This window comes from Mesoplodon mirus (assembly GCF_964341445.2).
Source record: "Mesoplodon mirus genome assembly, chromosome: 1".
NCBI classification, from domain to species: domain Eukaryota; kingdom Metazoa; phylum Chordata; class Mammalia; order Artiodactyla; family Ziphiidae; genus Mesoplodon; species Mesoplodon mirus.
Window position 1 is genome coordinate 4,042,790 of NC_138976.1, and position 23,787 is coordinate 4,066,576.

Below are 23,787 nucleotides of genomic sequence, written 5' to 3' on the forward strand. Positions count from 1 at the left end.
TTTTTTGTTTTTTTTTTTTTTTTCTCGTACGCGGGCCTCTCACTGTTGTGGCCTCTCCCGTTGCGGAGCACAGGCTCCGGATGCGCAGGCTCAGCGGCCATGGCTCACGGGCCCAGCCGCTCCGCGGCATATGGGATCCTCCCAGACCGGGGCATGAACCCGTATCCCCTGCATCGGCAGGCGGACTCTCAACCACTGCGCCACCAGGGAGGCCCAGTTCTTCGCAGTTTTGAGCACACTGGAAAAAGTGAACCATGCTTCGTCTTACAGGTGGCAGGAAGTTACTCACTCATTCTCTGTATCACCAGCACCTACTCTGTGCAAGGCACTTGACACTTGGTGCTGCAGGAACTACCAAGGTGAGACAGACAGCCCCTGCCCTTGAGGAGCTTACAATCTAATAATGAACACTATGTACATACGTATAATGCAGAGAAGCAGCCAATTCTCCTGGATGGGGGTGTTCCAAGCAAAATGTGCTATTCTTCTTAAAATTTTTTTATTTACACACTAAAAGCTTAAAACACACCACCTAATCAGATGGTAAGCATTAAAAAACCATCTCCTTTCTATAACCTTAAGTTTTTAGATGCCTGTTCTTTTTATTTCAAAAAATGTCATATGTAAACAAACACATAATTTGAAGCCAAGCACAAAGATAGCACAGGCACTGGATAAACAAAATATATACTACTCTACACAACACAGACTTAGTTTTCTATACAGTCTTATTTCTGTATACACAAGTTTGATGTTCACTTTCTTTTCATACACTGAAGTACAAATCTGAGTCAGTCTTGAAAAAGACATAATTCATTTTTGCATTAATACCAAAAACAAAACAAAACACCCTAGACCTCACCAGTCTGTTAGCCAAGAGTCAAACTGATAACACATGAAATGCTTCAAAGCCACCACCTCTTACACCATCCAATGAGACCATTTCACAGGATCTTTCTATGAAACTAACAGGACTTCATAATAGTGAGGTAAGCAAGTTTTTACCTTAGAAATAACTATAAGATTTAGAGTTCTGAAATTCAAGTCGACCAACCCATTTACAATATTTCAACTAGACAGCCTGCACCTTTGCTTTATCACATCAGTATGAAAGTATCATCATTCCCCCTTTGCAGCTCCTCCCAAGCCTGGGATGAATGAATGAATGAATGAATGAGTGAACACCATGTTGGTTAACCATATAATACTGTGGTAAATAAACTCACTGTCTAGGACCTCATATTGTATATTAAGTCTCCCCCCTTGGAGTATAGTTATAAGTTAAAACGCAAGATAAAAGCTGAATCACCTAATCTGATTAAGAGGTTGGGGGCATACATATGTATATAACAAAAAGATTAACTTCTTTACAGGACTTCTTTATATAAAGTCTCTCCCCTGTTAAATTTACTGATTTCTACAGCAAGTTTTCAGAAACAGCCATCTTAAAACAAACCATACATGCAGATAGGAGGCTGCACCCTATTTACCGGACTCAGGCCAGCCAGCCAGTCCTGATACTGATGTGTATCTGTGCCAGGGAAACAAGTCTGCATCTTCTGAAAAACCCTGCTGTACATCAGGATAGCGACGCTGTGGTGAGAGTGATCATTAGAAGCAACTCTGCAAAGCTGACTTAATTCAGTATAAGGACAGTCAAATCTCACACGCTCTAACGTCAGCTTGAACTGCAGATACCAGGTTATCACATGAAGATCCTAGCTCCAAAAACTTCTTTTAGCATCAAGAAAGAGCAGTTCAAAGCTTAATACCTATGAGACTGGAGACATGGTCTAAAACGCTGCTGGAAACTGCCAGCTGATACTTCCACTAACAGCTAAAGCGCAACCACTTCACTTCAGTTAGATCTGCTATAGAGGCATGTTTACAATCTGACGATGGTGAGGGGAGAGGCTAGATGCCCGAGCCGCTCTGCTGTCAACAGAGCTGCTGAGCCCCACCCACACAGGTAGCAGCGTGAGAGCACAGGGATGTGTTTGTTCACACTCAATCGTGGAAGCCTGCAGACCCCAACAGTCCATGCAGGGCTAGCCATAAAGAGATGCTTTTATTTGTCCAGCTATTTGCTGTTTGTGTTGTCCCATCTCTAAAAAGAAAAAAGGGCAGAACCTATCTTTCCCTTAAAAAAAATTAGGCCTGCTGACTTTGAATATAGCCAGAATTTTTTTTCCTTGTCAGGAATAACTGGCTTGGGGAGCACAGTGGGTGGTGGCAGGGAGCTGAAATCCAGCCCACTCTGCCCAAAGTCCAGCCTGAAGGTGCGGGAAATTTCCAACAGGGAAATTATTATTCAGAGTTTTGAAGAAAACCAGATACAGTTTATCAAGTTGTTAACAACTAACACTATTACTCTTAGAAAGAAAAACTACTGTTTAATAGTTTCTTCTAGGAAGGGAGACCTGCTATGTGATTTAGTTTTTAGAAATTTTATCACAAACCTATTTTCTTTCAAATCTGAGAGAACTAAAGGGATGGAAATGGAGAGGACCTCTCCTGGAAGGAAAAGCAAGGGAGAGGGAGGTCAGGAGCAGAGAGGATGGATAGACCCGTGGAAATCGTACAGTGCCAGTAATTCCTGCTTTCATTCCAGGAGCCGCGGCAATTCACTAAACCCCAACACAGTTCAGTGCTGCCAGGAGAGCGGGTGCTCTGAAAAAGCAGCTCTGTGTTCCTCCAGACAAGACCAATGAGCCTTGATTTCTTCTGCATATTATCTGACACCATTACAGTTACAACAGAATATACTTTCATATTCAATTATTACTCTTTGACATTCTTTTAACCTAACTGGTGAAGGCTGCTAATAGGTCTAGCCCACACGCCCCAACATTAACATTCTCAAAAACTTCCTAGAGGGAGCAGCAGAAAAATGTCACCCTCGACCATGAGCTTCGCCAGTGGTTCTAATAACTCCTGACATTGAAACATAATTGGCAGTTTTGGCAGATACAACAGTAGGCAGAGATGGCTTGAAGTCTGGGTACTGGACATGAGGATTTCAGAATGAATATCAAGCCTAACAAACTATCAATTTCTTATCTAGAATAACAGGAACACATTAACCCTCAACAGAGAAAGTGTGACACAGGTGTGGCTATCAGACTCCCAAAATGCAACGCTGTCGTGGCTTAGAAGGTCTAATTGCACAGGACCTGTGCTCCTGCACCTTCAGGCAAAGCAGTGGCATCACGGCCGTCTCATCCACGCCGTGGAGCAGTGACAGCTGAAATTAACTTGAAATCCACTACACAGATCAGGTAAGTTTTAGGAAGGTCTGGAGGGCATGGTAAGTGTAAACCAGGAGAGACCATTTCCCGGTGTCCCTCACGCTCTTCCAGGGCTCCACTGCTCAGCACTCTGTCACCAAGTATGCTGACCCTTAGGACATTCAGAAGTGCACTGTGTTTGTGATCTGCCATTAACTGAAAATCTCCTCTCGTTCTCACAGGTCAATGGATTAACCTCCACAGAAGAAGGGAGGGGTGGGGAGGGGGGCGGAGGGCTCCCACCTCGGTGTGCAGGAATTTGAGGCAGGTGCTGGCTGGACTTCAGCCTTAAGAATGCCATTGGGCAGAGCCCCCCCAGAGAGAAGCCACGTTCTAGTAAAAGAGTTGCCATGTTCACTGCTACCCAGACATACAAAGTAACTCAGGTGACCCTTTTTAGTTTATTCCTAAGAGTCAAATTTCCCCCCCAAATGCATGACTGCTTTGAATAAAAACGTAAGTTTTAAACGGCAGCATAACAACATTCCCCAATAAGAACAAATCTACTAACTCTGATTAGGAGAAAAAAAAATAAGTGAGACTAAGCATGCTGTGAGTATAAAAACTGCAGTAATGCCTTGACAGGATCTCAATGTTTACTGTCATATTGACTGTAAAGTGAAACAGCTCTAGGCACAAACGACCGCAACTATACAACTTTCCGAGCTGTGTTCTTCCTGATTTGAATGCTGCCTGGTTCTCTTCCTTGACAATCATTTGAACATGCTGGACCCTAAAGTCTGGATAAACACTCCTCTTGAAATTACCACCAAAATGAGGAAAGAGAAGCAGACGATGCCAGCAGAATTAAACAGCAGCAGAAATACGGAATTAAACACAGGAGACAAAAACAAAAATCTGAATGGGAAACAAAAGACATTTCAAAGCAGACTGGCTGGAAGTGCCTCTTAAGGGCTCTTGTCTCCAGTACCTACGGACAGAGCAGGGAAGACACTAGGGGGAGAGAGCCTACAGGCGGGAGCGGTGTTTCTGTTACACGCTCCCCAAACAGCCAGTGTTTCTCAGTGGGGACAAAACGTCTCTCACTAAGGATACAAAAATAAAAGCAAGAATAAGTGTTACAATAAAGGTTTAATATCGCTTAAATTTCACATTTTGTATTTCCCAACCAACTTTCCAGAAATATGCACCATTTCAAGGTGAGTGCGTTACAGTCCTGTTAATTAGCACCAATCCCTAGGATACTTATTTTAAAAATCCAAGAACACTGTAGTTCTAGAATGTCTATTTTTAAATGTAGGTTTTAAGACCAATTAATGTCTAACATCTCTTCTTAACAGTCCACAGGAAAATACCTGTATTATAGGTATCGAGGACCTTTGCAGAGAGAAGGAATTCCCAGCCTCTGGTTGACTGAGCTACGCACACGATAGCACCAGAGCTCAAGGGTCCACACTTCTGAGCTGCCTGTCTCTTTCTGGAAGTCTCTAGACAGACTCGGGATATAAATGATACGTCTGGAAATATCAACATTAAAAATATTAAATGTTTTAATTTAATACTAAAAGGAGAAAATATTATTTTTCCTCTATGTACAAATATCTCACCAAGTTGTCACAGGAAGTCTGAAGAGGGTTGTAACGCAGATGACCAGGAATACTTGACATCCTTATACCTGTGAAGGAGTCAGAGCAGGAAACTGATGATATGGGACAGATCATTAAAAATAAGTCACAATTATTAACTTACAAGAGTCACCTGATCTTTTGACACATTAAAACCAACTTTAGTCTTGGCTTCAACCTCTTTAAAATATATAGTTTTAAGAAAATGTTTTCAATATGCATGAAAAACAACTGGCAGGATGCAGATCTGCAGCTATTTGTTGAGAACAAAATATCAGGCCTACAGGTTGTTTCAGACACTTTAATATCTGTTGGGACACTGCATACCACGTGCCAGGTAATTAAAGCTCCCTGGAGCCACAAGACAGTTCCAGACCAAGGCCAGGATTAAAAAGCCTAAGTTGGCCCAGCAAGGCCCTTATCCATACTCCCTAGAACGGACCATTCTGTTCTGAGAAATGACAGGGCATGCGTTTTGTTCAAACTGCTTTAGTCAAGACACTTGAAAAATAAGTGTTCCTCATTGGCAAGGAGTTGGGGGATAATGTTCATCTCAAAAGGACTTAAAATCTCTGCACTCAGTCACTTTAAAGACACCCTTTAGTCCCTGGAGACAGAGAACGCACTTCAGCAGTGAGTCCCCACGCCCTATGTACAGTCCTGAAGGGCGCCTCTCCTCTTGCGCGTCCTAGCTCTTGGGCTGGACGGCACTTTCCACAGCAGAGTACATGCCCTTTCCATCTTCCCATCGTGGACATTCAGAAGACAGGAGAATCACAGAAAGGGCAAGGGCTTTGCAGTAACCTCTTAATCCAGTCAGGATCTGCAAAAGTAAGACAAGCAGTATTGAGTGTAAACTTCAGAAAAGGCAATCAAATGGGATGAGCCCTGGATGGACCACAGTATTAAGGGATGGGCATTCTGGTCCCAGCTCTGTGTCCCTGGACAGAGTCCCTCACTACAACATTCTAGACGAGGTTGGACTAAATCCGTGGTTCCCAAAGCTAAGTGCGTGATGAAACAGGAAAATAAGGGTAATGAATGAGTGTTTCATAAAGCTAAATTTATTGTTTAAAGAAAGAACTATACTTTGTTCTGAGAGTATATCCTTCATACATGGATAATGTTAAAATACTCATAAAATTACAGTAACAGTAACTTTAAAAAATACATTACTTGGAAAAATAAAAACACGGCAACACTGTGTCAACACTTTCTCCCCTTTTTAAAAACTTCCCTGGTCTGTGAAATACTGTGCTCTACTGGTTAGTACTCTCCAGATCTCAGTGATTCACATTCTTCCCAAGAGCTGTATGTGGCTCAACACAAAGTCAACTGGCAGGTGTGTTTTTTTTTTATTTGTTTCCATCTTTTCCTGATTTCCTGTCTAAATAGTATACCAATTCTCAATTGCAATGAGTGTTTAAAAGTCCCCCAAAATTTGCTTCAAAATAATCCAATAAGAGGAGGGAAGGGGGGAGGACTACAGATGAAACATAAAAGGTCATGAGCTGGCAATTTTTGAAGCTGAATGATGGGTACATCAGAGTTTCTTATACTCTTTTTCTCTACTTTTATGATTACATTTTCCATAACAAAGAGTTAATATAGAACACAAACTTCTCAAAATTAGAGAGCTTCAGCCAGGTTAGAGCAAAAATCAATAAGGGTGTAGTTTTACACAGAACATTTTGTTTTACTTGAGACCACTAATTACCCCCAAAGTGTACACAGGTGTATAATGGTGTCTAGTTAGCTCATTTGGTTAGTGTGGTGTTAATGAACCTCAGGTCATAAACTGACATTCATGGGACTGTTTACATCACTAATTCCTGACTCACATCTACGATCTTACTTCCAACTAGCTATGTCATAAATGTGGGCTTTGTCACCGGAGCTATCAGGAAAGGGAATACTGACCAACCCGAAAACGAATCCCACCGTGGCTACCAGGAGGATGACTGCAAGTGCGTGTCCCTGTTTCAGCAATGCTGTCTTTGTATACGTTATCAGTTGCAGAGTTTTCCTTCAAATACGATATGGTCTATACATGCCATCTAAAACAAGCTTTTCTGAATAAATAATTTGCTTGCAGTGACAGAACAGGAAACTGCAGCCCTACTTACTCACATACTAAAATGCGACAGGTATGTTACCGTGAATGTCCCAGTGACCATTTTTTAATTAGTTGTGGTTCGTGACAATACTGTACAGAGCACGAGGAGCCTGCTCGCCATCCCTGATGGCGCAAGACTAAGCAGGATGGAGGGCTCGGGGGTGCTGGCACGGTGGCAGCGTGCTCCACCTCACCCTCCCACAAGCTGGGAAAGCATTCACCTTCCGGGGCTGGATGGCGGGCAATGCTGTCATGGAGCAAACACCTTCTGTATATCAAACTCTGGCAGGACTGGTAGGTTAAGAAGCACCTGAAAGCAGACAGATGGTACCATCAGTTCTACTAACGGTGGAAAGCAGCAGAGTGTTGAAGGTAACTCACCACATACAGTTATTCTAAAACCACAAGTTAACTAAGTGAAGGGCAAAAATAGTTCACAAATGCATGGTGACGATGTATCCCTCTGCACAGGCCAGACCTACCCCACCCCACACTTAGTAAAGGGGAAGTGTCGGTCAGGCTAAACCAAGAGATACAAAGCTTCTAATCCAGACAGCCACTGCAGCTTCTTTTTTTTTTGCCATGTTTGCAGCACTGAGAAAGAATGTAGTCCGCTTACACCTGATTGCACTGTGAATTTTTCATGTGTTAAAAAAAATCAATTATGTATTATACTGGAAACTATTCTTGTTAGTGATTTTTAAGATTAGGTATAAGCACTGTCTTTAAGAATCTGACAGCACAGTGCAGAGAACGTGAAAGATATAGAAGACAAAATTAATGGTGCAAAAAAAGAAGGGCCATGAACAAAAGCTCAGAGGTTCAATTCCATCCAATGACCATTCACTGAGCATCTACCAGGACCAGGCAAGTAAGGGAAGGTGGGCAGCAATGGGATATCAGAGAGAGCACTTGGGCTCTGCACGGAAGGTTTTCTGCAGGATAACAGTGTTTAGGATGAGCAACTAAGCAGTAGAAAATACAAAGAGGAGGGGAGGGTTGGGGGAAGGAATTCCAAGTAGGTTTACCTTGAGTAAAGACTTGGGTGTACAGGAAGAAAGATTATACCTGAGTGGGAGCAAGCACCCATTCTCACTGGGAGAAATTACACCCAGGTATTCTGGCACTAACTTCAATTAGCAAAAATGAAAATAATTTTTGTGGAAGAAGCCATCTGAGAGACAACAATGTATAGTGGTTACACATGGAAACTCTGGAGCCAGAAGGCCAAGTTCTCAGCTCTGCCGCTAACCGCCTGTGTGCCTCTGGACAAATTCGAACTTCCCCAGGCCCCAGTTTCCTCATCTGTAAAAATGGGAACAGTGGCGGTGCCCCTCGTGTGGCTCAGGATGCGTGTATTGCTTAGAGTTGTGCCTGGCACGGTGGCAGGGCCAACACGCGCCAAGTGGCTACTGTTACAAGGCCACTACTATTACAAGCTTGTTTCCTCTTCTCCCCAAACATAAGGCGGAACAGTCAGATCAGAAGTCTAGGGACACAGCAACAGCAGGGAAATCCAGACATCCATCAGTAAGAGGGACTAATGGAGCATCCATACAGTGCAAAACTCTACAGCTGTTAAGAATGGGATCTATGTACTGATGTGGAAAATGCCCACAACATCTTGCTAAGAGAACACGCAAGTTGTTAAGGTAATTCTACGTAGCACAATCCTGTTTCTATTGGAAATAAACTTTAAAAACCTACTGAGTGCCTACCACACACCAGGCATTGTTCTAGAAATAGCCATGAACAAAACAACCAAATTGCCTGTCTTCATGAACTTTCTATTCCAGAGAAAGGAGAAAAACATAAAGTAAAAAATATATTAAGTGGGACTTCCCTGGTGGCGCAGTGGTTAAGAATCCGCCTGCCAATGCAGGGGACATGGGTTCGAGCCCTGGTCCGGGATGATCCCATATGCCCCGGAGAAACTAAGCCTGTGCACCACAACTACTGAGCCTGTGCTCTAGAGCCCATGAGCCACAACTACTGAAGCCCATGCGCCTAGAGCCCGTGCTCCGCAACAAGAGAAGCCACCGCAATAAGAAGCCCGCGTCGCGCAACAAAGCGTAGCCCCCGCTTGCGGCAACTAGAGAAAGCCTATGCATAGCAACGAAGACCCAATGCAGCCAAAAATAAATAAATTTATAAAAAAGAAAGAAAAGGTTCCTCATTTAAAAAAAAAACATATATATATATATATATGTATGTATGTATAAAGTGGTGATAACTGCTAAGGAGGAAAACAAAGCAAGGAAGAGGGATGAAGACTACATACAGAGAGGGGAGAGGGATGTCATCAGGTGTCACGATTTTAGGCAGTGTGGCCGGGAAGGAAGCCCTGTGGACACCTGCTGGAAGAGCACCCCGGGCAGAGAGGACAGCCAGTGAAGACGTCCAGGGTGGGAGGGGTGCCGCGTGTACCTGAGGAACAAGGAGGCCAGTGCACCTCGAGTGACGTCAGCAAGCCGGAGAAAATGTAGACGAGATCAGAGAAGGGATGGGGGCCAGGCCATGGAGTCTTGACCACTGAATGGATTTTAGCTTTTACGCATCAGAAATGGGTAGCCACTAGAGAGTTTTGAGCAGAGGGGGTGACATGAGCTGATGAGGTCATGATAGGATCACAACCTCAGCTCTACTTAGAACAGCCTGGAGGGGGCAAGGAAAGACACAGAAGATGGGCTGGGAGATAACTATAATAATCTGGGCAAGAGATGATGGTGTCTTGGACCGGGGATGTAGAGGTGGAGGTAGCAAGAAAAGGCTGGATTCAAATTTGAAATGCCTTTAAAACTTCCAAACAGAGCAACTGAGCAGGTGCTTAGATATGAAGTCTAGACTGAAGGGGAGTGACTCAGACTAAAGCAATATGTTTAAGTCACCAGTGTACAGATGATAGGCGACAGCCCAGGGAGAGTGGTGACAGAAGAAAGACAGGTCCAGAGACGGACATCAAGGAGATACTGTGTCCAGAGGGCCAGGTGATAACAAAGCGCTTTAAGGAGGAGGAAGAGGGAGTGACCAACTGCGTCACGTGCAGCCCGTGGGGCCATAAGATGAGGACACGCCAAGGTTCCCTCTTAAGAGTGAGACGGAGGAAGACCTCTACCTTTTGTTAGAGATAAACCAAACAGAGTACAGAAGCACTTTATATTCTATTAACTTCAGCAGGTATTGCTTTTGTCATACTGATTTTTAAAAATTTAATGCTACTTCAAAGCAAAATAATAGTCCCAAAATAAATAAACCCCTATATACAAGAAGCAGAAAAAAATCCCTCATTAAAGGGTGTCTTGCTTGAGTCAAACGGATGGTAAAAAGCCCACACCAGGTTTTATAGTAGCAGCTTTTCTCCAACCTAATGGCATGGGCAACATATACTTCAGATAAACACTTTACAATGGTTTGTGTGACACAAAACTGGAAAATGAGCAAAAGCAGCTTACCGGAGCCAAATGTGGCCATTGGAACAGACTGCCTGTTTGCGATCCGTGAATGGCAAAATCTCTTTACACAAACTACAGTGCTCAGGGAAAGTTTGCTTGTTCATCTTCTTTGAGATGTGTCCGATCAGCACCTAGTAAGACAAAGCAGTCAGCAGTGTTTTGTGGTGAGTGCAGGGCTTCCCAACACAAAGGAGAAATGGAAAACTACACGGTATCTTACACACGACAGGAGCTCTGCATCCCCACGTAGGCCCATCACTCTCTCTGAAAAGTAAAAAAGCTGGACCTTCAACTTGTGTCAACTGGCTGAGTACAATAAACTAAATTCATTCAGGCACCCTGTGGCGACAGAGTGAACTTTACCCACTAAAGGAAAAACTGTTCTGAAAACGCAAATCTTATTACTTGTCTTTAATTGCTTTTGAAACAAGGACTTCAGAGTTCTGTTAGAAGACAAAGTATTCAGCTATACTTACAATGTTTTGACTTTAAGAGAGAAAAACATAATCTCTATAGGCAAAATATCATGTGAAACACTAACTCTGTAGAACTATACAAATGTCTATTCTTTAAGAAAAGCTTACAAAGTAAAAAGATAATCAAGATTAAAAAATAATAATTTCCCCTTCTGATGGCCCAAAGACCCATGACCAAACTAGTCAGCCTGCAATTGGAGACCAACCGACCCCACAGCAGAGGCGTGGCGGGACCCACCGTGGGAGTGGGAGAGATTGACGGGGCAGGCTCTAGGCCTTGGCCCTACTTCAGCTTTGCTCGTTTCTCTGCTTTGTTTATGAGAATTGCATCACTCCAAAAATGGAAGTCTGCAGAACACTGATCTACTTCATTATTTTGTTGGAAAAACACCTTCACCAGCTGTATTACTGGGGGGCATGGGATACACCAATCCTTAAGAACCACCTTGTCTTACTAGCAGATAACGTCCTTCAAAGTTTTAATCCACTGACACTTAAGCTCTTGTGTAAGAACTTCTTAGTCTGCGATTCACTAAAATTAGTTCACTGAAGTTCTGAAGGATATCTTAATAGCTCAAAAGGGTGTCTTACCTACTCTACATATAATTTACAAATTTAAAGCCCATTAACTTTTGGCCTTTTTGGCCTTGAAAATTCTAATTTATGGTCCCTTACAGCAGGGACAACCAATGTACTAGGTTTGAAAAGATTCATTTTTATGCATACAGTAGGATTTTACTTTATTTTTTAGTTGTTGAAAACAAAATTTATTCCCTGTCTTTCAAAATATGTGCATTTATTAAGAAAACTGTCCAATGGTTTACTGTCAGATTTCACAAGCAACCTTCAAAGCAGGGGATAAAGAAAGTTATAAATTCCAAGTTACAAGTTAAGTACTCTCCTTAGCCTTTAACCAGTAAACTCCAAAACAAAAAACATTTGTTTTACGCAGTAGGATCTTAAAACATGAAAGGTATCGTGTTCAATCAAAACTCAGTTGCTGTAGATGGGCAGAGGTATAATCTTCCCTTCTTTAAATTGGCTCTGTTGGAACCAAGTAACTATGCTAAATGTAGCTTTCCATGCTCATGCAGCATCTGGACAATTATTCTGAATCACTGCCAACCAGCTTCCATTACAAATTTCCTAAAATGTTTTTGTTAATATTTTACACTTATAATATCCCTGCTAGGTCCTATGAACCAGTGATACCAGAAAACTCTTCCACACAATTTAGACCACAATGAAACAATTCTTAAAAGTTGACTTCCAAAGATGAAAAGTCAGTTACATGAACAGTACATCTTAACTACTCGGGTGTGAAAGAAAGTACTGCCTGCCATATCAGTAAACAAAGGATATTGCAGCCATCGAGCCATCACATTACAGCTGCCCCGTCGGTGAGCCCTGAGGGAACTCATGATGGAGGCAGGATGCCCCCCCCACCGACCCTGCCACCCTGCCCCGGCACCTAGCAGTCAGCCGCTACAGCCATCCCCGACGGTGCACCAAGGAGACTCTGGATGAGAAGCACAGGATACTGGCCCCGTGTAGCTGAGGTGCACATCAAAGGAATGATTTCAGTGAGCCCAGACTTTGCATCTTCCCATACATAGAAAAGCGCTAAATTCCTTAACTTCAGATATCTGGTTTTCCTTAATTAACAGTAATCTTTAATGCTCCAACTACCCTGGTCTTTGTTGCAACAACTCCAATATATCCTGGCTCCACCCCCTTGCCCCTTGGGAGCAGTCCCTCAGAGCTATCTGAGATGCTGTGTCCCAGGCTTAAGTCCTCAGTTTTGTCTGCCAAATAAAATGTAACTCTGAACTTTTAGGTTGTGTATTTTTTTTCAGTCAACATCAGATTGTTGCAAACATCCTTAAGAAATAATTTTAGGGGTGTATGGGTACACACACACACACACACACCTTTCCAACAAGAAAATGCAACAAGTGATTCGTGAATGGTTTAACATTAGGCATGAAGATATCTGAATTTATTACCTGCAATTAATATTTTAGATAAGACTTTAGGCAGTGAGAATAAATATCAATCTTCAGAGTAAAAAGAACCAGACATCTGTGGCCCTCAATATTTTAGTATACAGTATGTTCCTTAAAACACAATTCTTCAGGATTTTAGAAGCTGTTAGCTTAGGATTCCTGATTAACAAGTCTATATAACGCTGAGCTACACAAAGTTAAATGATTTCTTTCCTATAGGAATTCCCAGAACCCTTAGAAGGATGATGTACACTGGGAACCTTTAAGAGGAGTATAGAGTATGCAGTATTTCCCCAAGCTTGGAACCCTCCTGTTCTGTCAGGGAACTTGAATTCTGTGAAATACATTTTGGATAATACTGTATGATTGTTCTACCATCAAAATAAAGATTATACCCAGTTTTTGTAACAAAACAAAACAACAATGTATAGGTAATTATTTGTTTACCTCCTATGCCCTTCTAGACTAAATCAGAGGACCCCCTCAAGTACTATCAAATGGAAACAGTCCCGGCCACAGTCCTCCCATTTCCCAAACCTTTTGCAAACAGGAAGGGAAAGGAGGGTGTGCCACACTTCCCCTGCCGGGTCTGCCCAATCACAACGCAGTCTGCTTCTGGAGCTCATCCACAGCCTGGAAATCTCCCAAACCTTGCGTTATCAATCAAGGCCATAGTGAGAGTAAGGACTGAAATATTCTTTGTGTGATATGAGTTATGTCCTCTGCATTAATCTGTTTCTTATTTATTCTCCTGCACCTCATGCCAATCAATTACCTAAAAGCTGTCAAAGCAGAAGTTGAGCTTTACGAATTAAGTTTAGGTCATTTCTTTCTCACAAGGAAAGCAGGCTTTTCAGTTTCAGTGTTTTTGTTAATAAACACCTACCCGTGCGGTTCTGTCATCATACTCTTCATCAGACATTAGAAAGTTACAGAGTCCCCGGGTGGGGATGCTAGTGTTTTCTGTGATCCAGGTGTGCAGGTATACTTCGCCTAAGACTCGCTTCATGTGCTCCCGGGTCAAGTGCATTTCCACAGCTTCAATTTTCCCTTGGATTTCAAGGAGCTTCTCTTCCATTGGCTCTCGGCCTCCAGTGTCTCCAGACTGGGCGAGTGAGTCATCTGTGGGGCCCTCTGGATCACCTTCTTTGCTCCTCTCCTGAAGGCCTTGCTTATTCGTCTGTTCGGAAGAAGTGCCTTCTTCCTGCTGCTCGCCCTCAGCATTGCCCGTCCCAGGTGAGTCAACTAGTAAGATTTTTGAGTCCTCAAGGATGGGTCTGCATAAGGCTTCTGAAGCGGTTTTCTGCATCGACTGGTATAAAATCCTCAGGAGGAAGAGTTTGAAACGCCAATAATAGGTGGCCCCACTGCTTTCAATCTTTTTTTCCAAAGCTTCTTGTAAAAATTGAGGGATACGTTTATCTTTTAAAATCTTCCAACGTACTAGGTCTATTAAATCTACCTGCTTAAAAAGATTTTGAATTGAAGATTGCAGAAGCTGAGCAGCTGCCTCTTCAAAGGCTTTGAGAGTAACGAACTGAACCTGGTAGTTCTTGTTAACGGGATGGAGGCCGTTGACCATGCCCTCGGTGGTAATGACGGCCAGGTACGCACCACAGGGGCTCACGGCTATCCCGTGTGTCCTCACCGAGCCAAACACATCCGAGAGTTTAATCAAATGGTGTTCAAACTTCAATGCAACATCTGTGAAAATGGGAACCAGCTGCCTCACCTTCCCATCACTGGAACAAGTATATACCGTCCCATTCTGCTTGTCTGCAGTCATGGAGACAATCGGCAGTGAGTGCAGGCCTGTGACGTGAGAATTGTGAACATTCAGACCTGCTTTGGAGATCAGAAGAAGACACCAAAACACATAGGGTCCTCTTGCGGCCACCACTAAACTACAACTACACTTCTGGTAAGGGTGATACAGTGGTACACACTTGATGCTGTGTACTGGCAACTGGTCCATTTCTTTCCACAAGACGACAGGCTGCCTTAATGTGAAATAGCCTTTAACTGCTTTGAGATTGACAGGAAGAATTTTCACAGGTCCAAAAGCACTCCCCACAATAAGGCCGCTCATTTTCCGATTATTGTGCTCATATTCCCACCAAAACAAAACACTAGGAGAGTTGATTCCTGACTCAATTGTGTTGCATGAAGAGATAGATTCCTTTCCTACAAACGGCAGCTGAAACTGCCACACAGCAATGTTACCGTTTTCAAAGAGGACGGCCAGGAGCACGCTGCCCACGTCGCGGCACTCGTTGTTATGCTTGACCTGCTGAGTGGTACAGATGCCTGACCACTCCATCCGGACTGGTGTCTGCATGCTGTGTCTTCTCTGAAACTCAGCAAAATCCCTGAGATTCCCTTCCGGGGCCTCACTTTTAGAGAACCTGTAACTGGTCTCATAAAGACGTTCTCCATAAATCTCCGTCAGATCGACCAGCTGGACCCACTGCAGTCTGTTGAGGTTAGCCTGGATGGTCAGGCGATTGTCCATGGTCAGTGCTGCCAGGAGGCACCTGCCATTAGCATCACAGCCCATGGGGGACCAGCTAGTGTACTTGAATCCTCTCAGCGGTGGCAAAGCCTTCCCCTCAGGGTTGAACACCCTGTCCAACATGAAAGTCTGACTGACTGTGGGGTCTTCAGAGGTGGCAAATTTCTCCTTACACTCAGCAACTTCCGTTTTTGAGCCAACCTGAAAATAAGAGATATAAAAACTGTCAGATAAATATTTCACTCTAAGAGGCCTATATTCACATTGATTAGGGTGAGATAACTGATTCACATTAGTACATAAATCAGTTACGTTTACATATTATAAATCTGTAAAACAGTAATTTGGTATCAGTTCTGTTAATTTTGGCATGACATGCATTTAAAAGATCAAGCACGTGTCTAACACTAAATGAGCATTCACTCAGGAAATGGCCATTTGTTTTAAGGGTCAGAGTAAGTGCTGTCATTACTCATAGCCTCGTTCCCACATTGTTCTCAGAATTGACATATGCGGTAGCAATGACAAAGATGTACTTGATTCTAAAGAGTCAGCTAAGCATTCTGCTGAACTAGTCACAAAACAATAAAGGAGAAAGTCATGAAAAAATATCTATCTATATACATCTTTGATACAATTAGATGTTTGGATTTTTAACCATATTTTTGTTATACAAATGTCAGCTCTTAAGTTTTCTATCTGAAATTTCATTTACAAATTACGCTGAGAGCCAACTCCAACAGTTCTGTCCACTGTTTCTTTCTTTTCTTTTTTTTAATTAATTAATTTATTTTTATTAATTTATTTTTGGCTGCATTGGGTCTTCGTTGCTCTGTGCAGGCTTTCTCTAGTTGTGGTGAGTGGGGGCTACTCTTCGTTGCAGTGCACAGGCTTCTCACTGCGGTGGCTTCTCTTGCTGTGGAGCACGGGCTCCAGGCGCATGGGCTTCCGTAGTTGTGGTACATGGGCTCAGCAGTTGTGGCTTGCGGGCTCTAGAGCGTAGGCTCAGTAGTTTCGGCGCACGGGCTTAGTTGCTCCGTGGCATGTGGGATCTTCCTAGACCAGGGCTAGAACTCGTGTCCCCTGCATTGGCAGGCGGATTCTTAACCACTGCGCCACCAGGGAAGTCCCCGTCCATTGTTTCTATAGAATAATGTCCACTGCCGTTAGGCTATTTGCCGTTCCCTGAACACTCCCACTCTGCCTTCCCTGGCTCCCTTGTGTAGAATGCTCTCGTTCCTCCTATTTGAATCCCATCCCTCCTACCAGGTCAAACTCTATGAGGCCTTCTGAGATCATTCTAGCTTTCATTCATCTCTCCCTCCTTCAAGTCTGTAACGTACATGAACAGTGCTATTTATTTAATGTCTAGGTGTACAATGGTGAGGTCTTTAGAAAGATTTTAAAGGGACATTAAAGATAGAGGAGAGATAAATGACCAAAAGAAAGTGGTCCAGAGATATAAGAAAATATCCAGAAAGGCTAAAGCCCAAAAAGAACACAAGTCAATTAAAATATGGTTTCTGGGGGCTTCCCTGGTGGCACAGTGGTTAAGAATCCGCCTGCTAATGCAGGGAACATGGGTTCGAGGCCTGGTCCAGGAGGATCCCACATGCCGCGGAGCAACTGGGCCCGTGAGCGACAACTACTGAGGCCCGCGTGCCTGGAGCCCGTGCTCCGCAATAGGAGAAGCCACCGCAATGAGAAGCCCACACATCGCAACAAATAGTCCCCACTCCACACAACTAGAGAAAGCCCGCGTGCAGCGACGAAGACCCAACGCAGCCAAAAATAAATAAATAAATAAATGTATTTAAAAAATAAAAAAATAAAAATAAAATATGGCTTCTGTTATATCAGAAGCAGGAAGAAGAAAAGGACTTGAACCACTGTCTTTAGAGAAATGGGTAACAGAGAAAGCAGAATCTTTCGATTCCTTTTTAGTGTCAATCTTCTTTTACATAGAGGCTGATCTTCAAACTAGAAAGGGTAGATTAAACATGATTAAAAAGGAATTCAAGCCTAAATATACATGGATATAACAAAACTCACTTTAAATGAGTTTAAGTCCCCAAGCCCAGAGGAATTACACTCCAGAATATAGAAAGACCTTGGAAGATGAACTCAGAACCATTACATTCCTTGATAAAGCTTGGACAACCAGAGATGTGTCAGAAAACCATAATGCAACAAACAGTTAACTGCTAAATTGCATAATACATAAGCATATAAAATGAAAGGTAGATATAAAGTCCAACAAATGAATTAGAAGACTAACTTTTCCTAAAGTGTGTTGAACAGAACATCACTCCCCTAAATTGCCCCTTGGAAAAGAGGTCTATAACCAAATAAGTTTTGAAAATGCTATATATTATACATTATTCCCCCTTCAAGAGTTATAGCCAGGGAGCTACTGAAGAGACTTATTTAACCAGAGTTATCCAAACTTTTATGTTTATTTTTTATTTACTCATTTATTTTTTTACCATTTTTTTAAAAAATTGGGGTATAGTTGCTTTACAATGTTGTGTTAGTTTCTGCTGTATGGCGAAGTGAATCAGCTATACGTACACACGTATCCCCTCTTTTTTGGATTTCCTTCCCATTTAGGTCACCACAGAGCATCGAGTAGAGTTCCTTGTACTCTACAGAAGGTTCTCATTAGTTACATATTTTATACATATTAGTGTATATATGTCAGTCCCAATCTTCCCAGTTCATCCCACCCCCACCCTTCCCCCCTTGGTGTCCATACGTCCAAACTTTTTTTTTTTTTTAAACAATAGAACCTTTCAGGGGGCTGTCATCTCTGGAAATTGTGTCTTGGGCAGTGTATCTTGATTTTAGGGTAGTCTCTTGGATACACCTACAGACATGCTGGAGAAATTCAGACTGGAAATTCCAATTAAATACAGGTGTCACTGGCTAACCTGTTAATAAAACAATGCTAATCAAAGCCCAGAGCTTTGGATGGGTATATAAAATTTGAGTGAAAATCTTTCCTGTGGTGCCAGATTGCCTGGATTCAAATCCTGGCTCTATCATACACTAGCTCTGTAACCCTGAGCAAACTGTTTAAACCTTCTGGCTTTAATTTCCTCGTCTATAAAGAATATAATAATACATGTTCTCATAGAGTTTGGAAGGTTAATTAAGTCAATGTATGTAAAGCACATACTAGTAAATACTCAATAAATGTTATCTATGATGACAATTATTAACACTCTCTGAAGATTAAGTAAATGTTAATGAGACCTAATAAAAGTATGTAAAATGCAGGGTAGATAGGCATTAAGTTGTCCACCAAATGAAGGTAGATATAAAATTGTTCACCAAATCCCATAATACTGTAAACTAAGCAATAATCCTCAGACTAGGATAATTTACTATTACAGTAAAAGCTACTATAGAACTGAAAGTAAACTTACAGAATGTGTAACCCCAAACAGCAGCACAGAATGAAGTAAAGGAAGCTCAAGCTTGGTCCTACTCACTGCAGGAAGAATCCTCGACGGAATGGAGAGCAGTGTGGATGTCAGCCAGTAGGGAAAATCCTTAGGGCTTTTTGTGCAGTAATTTCTAATATGTTAGGTAGTTTGAATTAGCCTACTGCACCTCCCCTCAACTCTCCATATCACAAAACTAGTTAACAAATCAAAACAAGTACTCAGATGCCCTAGGAGCATACCAGTTAAGAGTCCAGCTCCCAGAGGCTGACCCCCAGCCAATCATTTAACTATATCCCATTCCTAGTTGGCCACTATTACAACTAATAGCTACGTGCTTTGTAAGCACCTAACAAATAAAAACTCATTTGAAGCTACTAGACGGCAAACTTCTTGAGGGCAGGGATATAATTCCAAAGGCAGGAAATAGTTATTTAACTTAATGTAGTAGATGGAGTTAATACTACTAACGTTCTTAACAACTGATACAAATTAGTTATGCATATATCATTAGAATTTGGAACTGTGTACAACTAGATGATTCATTAAATCAGCAGTCCAATGGGAAAAGAAACTGCAACTTATTTTTTTTAATTAATTAATTTATTTTTGGCTGTGTTGGGTCTTTGTTGTGGTGCGTGGGCTTGTCATTGTGGTGGCTTCTCTTGTTGCGGAGCACGGGCTCTAGGCGCGCAGGCTTCAGTAGTTGTGGCTTGCGGGCTCTAGAGCGCAGGCTCAGTAGTCGTGGTGCACGGGCTCAGATGCTCCAGGGCATGTGGGATCTTCCCGGACCAGGGCTCGAACCCATGTCCCCTGCACTGGCAGGCGGATTCTTAACCACTGCGCCACCAGGGAAGTCTGCAACTTATTCTTAAGTCACTATTTTATTGCTTTTCAGATTTATATCATTCACCTTTATATCACGTAACCTCAGTGCCCAGGACAGTAACTTGCAAATAGCAGATAACATGTCAACTATTATTTAACTGCATATTTTCCTGAAAAAATTCATAATCTAAATAATGATCAGACAAAAGCTTCAGAGAGGTTTAGTATCTACCTTCTAGCAGTGCTACCTACTGAAATCTAGGTTGCAGAATGTCCATCTTTCATGTCAGAGCGAGCTGGACAGCACCAAGTAGATTTAAATCCACAGGGACTGTCAACGGGTAGAGCAATCAAAGGACAGATAGAGACTTCTTTACATTCCTACCATTACTCCAGTTTTATCCCACAGAAGCCTCTTTTAGAATTGCAGGACAACTCAGCATTCATTCACCAGGCAGTGCTAGGCTAATAAGATTGGTGGTTTCTGTGATGTGCATACCGAAGAACAGTGCAGAAGGGGAAGATGCCACTAATTAACTTCAGGAAAGCAATCAATTACCAGAGGGATATATAAAGATGTCCTATTACTCATTTTCCAGGTGTGGAACCAACGACAGCGTCAAATTTTTATCAGAATACAGTACTATAAATAACTTCATATCCACAGCCATGGCATTAACCCAAACTCCTTCCTTCATACTTGTATGACTATTTTTTTTTTTTTTTTTTTTTGTGGTACGTTGGCCTCTCACTGTTGTGGCCTCTCCCGTTGCGGAGCACAGGCTCCGGACGCGCAGGCTCAGTGGCCATGGCTCACGGGCCCAGCCGCTCTGCGGCATGTGGGATCCTCCCACCGGGGCACGAACCTGTGTCCCCTGCATCGGCAGGTGGACTCTCAACCACTGCGCCACCAGGGAAGCCCTATTTTTTAAATTGAGCATTTACAGTGTGCCAGGAACTGTGCTAAGTAATTACACATGTGCATGTATGTACGTATATAAATATATATTTAACTGAATCTTCCAAAAATTCTAAACAAGGTTTTATTCATTCATTCATTCATTCATTCATTCATTTTTGCAGTACGCGGGCCTCTCACTGTTGTGGCCTCTCCTGCTGCGGAGCACAGGCTCCGGACGCACAGGCTCAGCGGCCATGGCTCACGGGCCCAGCCGCTCTGTGGCATGTGGGATCCTCCCGGACCGGGGCAGGAAACCGCGTCCCCTGCATCGGCAGGCGAACTCTCAACCACCGCGCCACCAGGGGAGCCCAAGGTAGGTTTTATTACCCTCCTTTTATAGATAGGCCTATCTTGCTATCTAGTGCCAAAGTGAAATCTCTTAACCCCTGTTTTATACTGACGCCAACAATCATCTACTTGCCTCTAGGCCAGCCAGATTCATATTCCTGAACCACACCAGGTCAGTCCACGCCCGTGATATTGTAACAGCACTTTAGGCCTTCCTAGACTGAAGTCAACCATCTCAGACTGACCTTCAAAGTTCCCAAATTGGCCTCACTTCACTTCCTCTGACTCTCTAGGAAAGCTCCTTGAACTCAACTGCTGACACATCATTATTTACACAAAGAGCAGCAAGTTATGCTCATGATTTACATGTATGTGTGTGAGACGGGCACCTCATTCCGGCCATCTGGATGGCCCTTTCCTCCGGAGGACTTCTTACAACCCAAACCCTACCTTTTCTTAGGTCTGCTGCAGATTCACCACCAAATAACCTTCCCTGATAAAAGCATCTCGCTTCACTCTTCCTTCCTTTCTTTAAATTCTCTCTGCTAAAGTATTAAATCTCTACCATATGGAGATGCACACTTAAGACTTTCTCTAGCTGATGTGCATAGGAACATCCTTAGCAACAGTAAGTTCCTCTTCAGCAGAGGATACACCTTTTAAAACCCCTTTGTTCTGCCTCCCTCCTTGAGTGTTTCTCAGTTCGGTAGCATTAAGAACATCTATCCACCTGATTGGTTATACTTGAATCAATTTGTTCACATCTTGTCCAGGATCTTAGAAGGCTTAGTCATACAGGTTTATCAATGATCCCATTCAACATTAAATTATCAGTTTCAAACTTGGAGTAAGTACCCTAAAAAGTGGTGTGGGTTCCCTGTACCCTACCCAGTTAGTGATTCCTATTTTAAATGGCTGTGCAGAGTAAGAGTTTTTTTTTTAAAACTTCAAGTTCACAAAAATACGTTCTCTTTATATAGATACATATCCTTACAACGTTTATCACTACCTATTATTACATTGTTATTTGTTCACGACTTGCAAAAAGAAGGTAAGCTCCATGAGGACAGGGACTGTGTTTTGTACAATGCTTTACTTCCAGAACCTAGATTGGTGCCCAGCTGATACACAGTGGTATTCAAAAATGTGTTGAAAGAATGAATATACACTTTGACTGTCACATATATGCATACAGATCTATAAAAGAAATAGCGAAAGTTTTAATACTTTTAAACCACTAAAATGAACAATACGACTTACTACTTAAAAAAACACAAAAACAGGGCTTCCCTGGTGGCGCAGTGGTTGAGAGTCCGCCTGCCGATGCAGGGGACACGGGTTCGTGCCCCGGTCCGGGAAGATCCCACGTGCCGCGGAGCGGCTGGGCCCGTGAGCCATGGCCGCTGAGCCTGCGCGTCCGGAGCCTGTGCTCCGCAACGGGAGAGGCCACAACAGTGAGAGGCCCGCGTATCGCAAAACAAACAAACAAACAAACAAAAAAAACCCCCAAAAACAACTTGCAAATGGTGATGATAGAACAATAAAACTTCAGGAGCCCTACAGTTCTGAAGGCAAACTTAGTTAATATGAAGCCGAAAGCACTAAATTTACACGGAGATCTCGGGCTTTAAGTTTAAGAACTGCACTTATTTTCCAGAGGCTTTATTTTTCGTTCTACATCCCAAAGCCTCTTAGTTATTGAAGAAAAACTGGAGTACTAACCCCGAGATCCAGTATTTATCCATCTGCGCAAGATGAGAAGCAAGGACCATTCATAATAAAGTCACTGAAACAGTTAAGACAATGGAAAGAACCAATTTTTCTCCTCCAAAGCAAAAGAGGCGCCAAGAGGAGGGCACAACACAGTAAACAAAGCCAGCCAAAGGCCTCGGGGAGCAAGCCCCAGACAATAGAAGCAATGGTAGAGGCAGGTCTGGGGTTGGGTGAACAGGGGGTGGAGCATCAGAAAGCACCGAGGAAAGAAATCGGCGCCGGCAGCCGGCCATACGCTGGGGCAAAGGGAAAACCTGGCTCCGAGAGGGACCTCCTGAGATGTGTGCGGGGTGTGTGTGTGTGTGTGTCGGGAGTGGATGGGTGACCCGGGAAATCGGGCGTAAACGTCTGGACGTTTTTTTGTTTGTTTTTTAATCTACCGTGACGCTAAGCGCTGGAGGCGAGGAGGGGAATCCCCGGACTAGGCGTGGGCCGGGATTCCCCAGGGACCCGTGACGCGGCCGTGGGAAGGGAGCAGGAAGAGACCCCAGGGCTGCGGCCCGGGGATGACTTACTTTGAGGAAGCAGCTGTTGAGAGGCGCAGACACCGAGGTGCGATGGATAACCAGGTCCTGGCCCGGGTTGTGCACGTCGCAGATGAGCTCCAGCACGGCTATGCTGCGGGCCGTGGACACCGACACGCGGTGGTCCTCGGACCACGCCAGCGGCTCCAGGCCGCTCACCGCATACTGCAGCCTCACCGCCGGTTCCCGCCGAGTCACTAGGAGGCGGAACGCGGCGCTGGGCCCGGGGGCCGCGTCCGCCCCCGGCTCCTTCCCGCCCGCCTCGCCCTCCTTCTCCTCGGGTGGCGCAGGCCGGTCGGCCGCGGGCCCCACCCGGGCCTTGGCCGTATTCATCTCTACTCGGATGCAGAAGCCGGACCCCGGGCGCGCCAACCGCGCGTCACCGTCCCGTTGCCGCCTCCCGCACCGCAGCCGCCGGCCCCCAACGTCCTCAGCTGCGGTTTTCTCCCCTCAGGCCCGAAGCGCCGCCGAGCCAGGAAGGACCCCGCCGTTGCTAGGCGACCCAGCCCTGCCAGGTGGCCAAGGCGCTGCC

At 43.7% G+C, this 23,787-nt stretch overlaps 1 protein-coding gene across 3 annotated transcripts; it reads right to left on the reverse strand.

Moving 5' to 3' along the window:
- Positions 1–20: 20 nt before the first annotated feature.
- On the reverse strand, positions 21–23,730 carry GTF3C4 (general transcription factor IIIC subunit 4). 3 transcript variants are annotated; one of them, XR_014293945.1, is made up of 6 exons: positions 23,247–23,730; positions 13,810–15,636; positions 10,442–10,572; positions 7,211–7,299; positions 5,500–5,696; positions 21–4,923 (listed from the first exon to the last, which is right to left on the reverse strand). XR_014293945.1 is itself a non-coding variant. In XM_082619682.1 (5 exons), exons 1-5 carry the CDS (start codon positions 23,586–23,588, stop codon positions 5,632–5,634), a joined length of 2,454 nt encoding a protein of 817 aa, XP_082475808.1. In that variant the 5' UTR covers positions 23,589–23,730; the 3' UTR covers positions 22–5,631. The 3 variants fall into 3 exon arrangements, 1 of the variants encoding a protein (XP_082475808.1); XR_014293946.1 differs by having other exon boundaries at positions 22–4,765; positions 4,856–5,696; XM_082619682.1 differs by having other exon boundaries at positions 22–5,696.
- Positions 23,731–23,787: the final 57 nt, after the last annotated feature.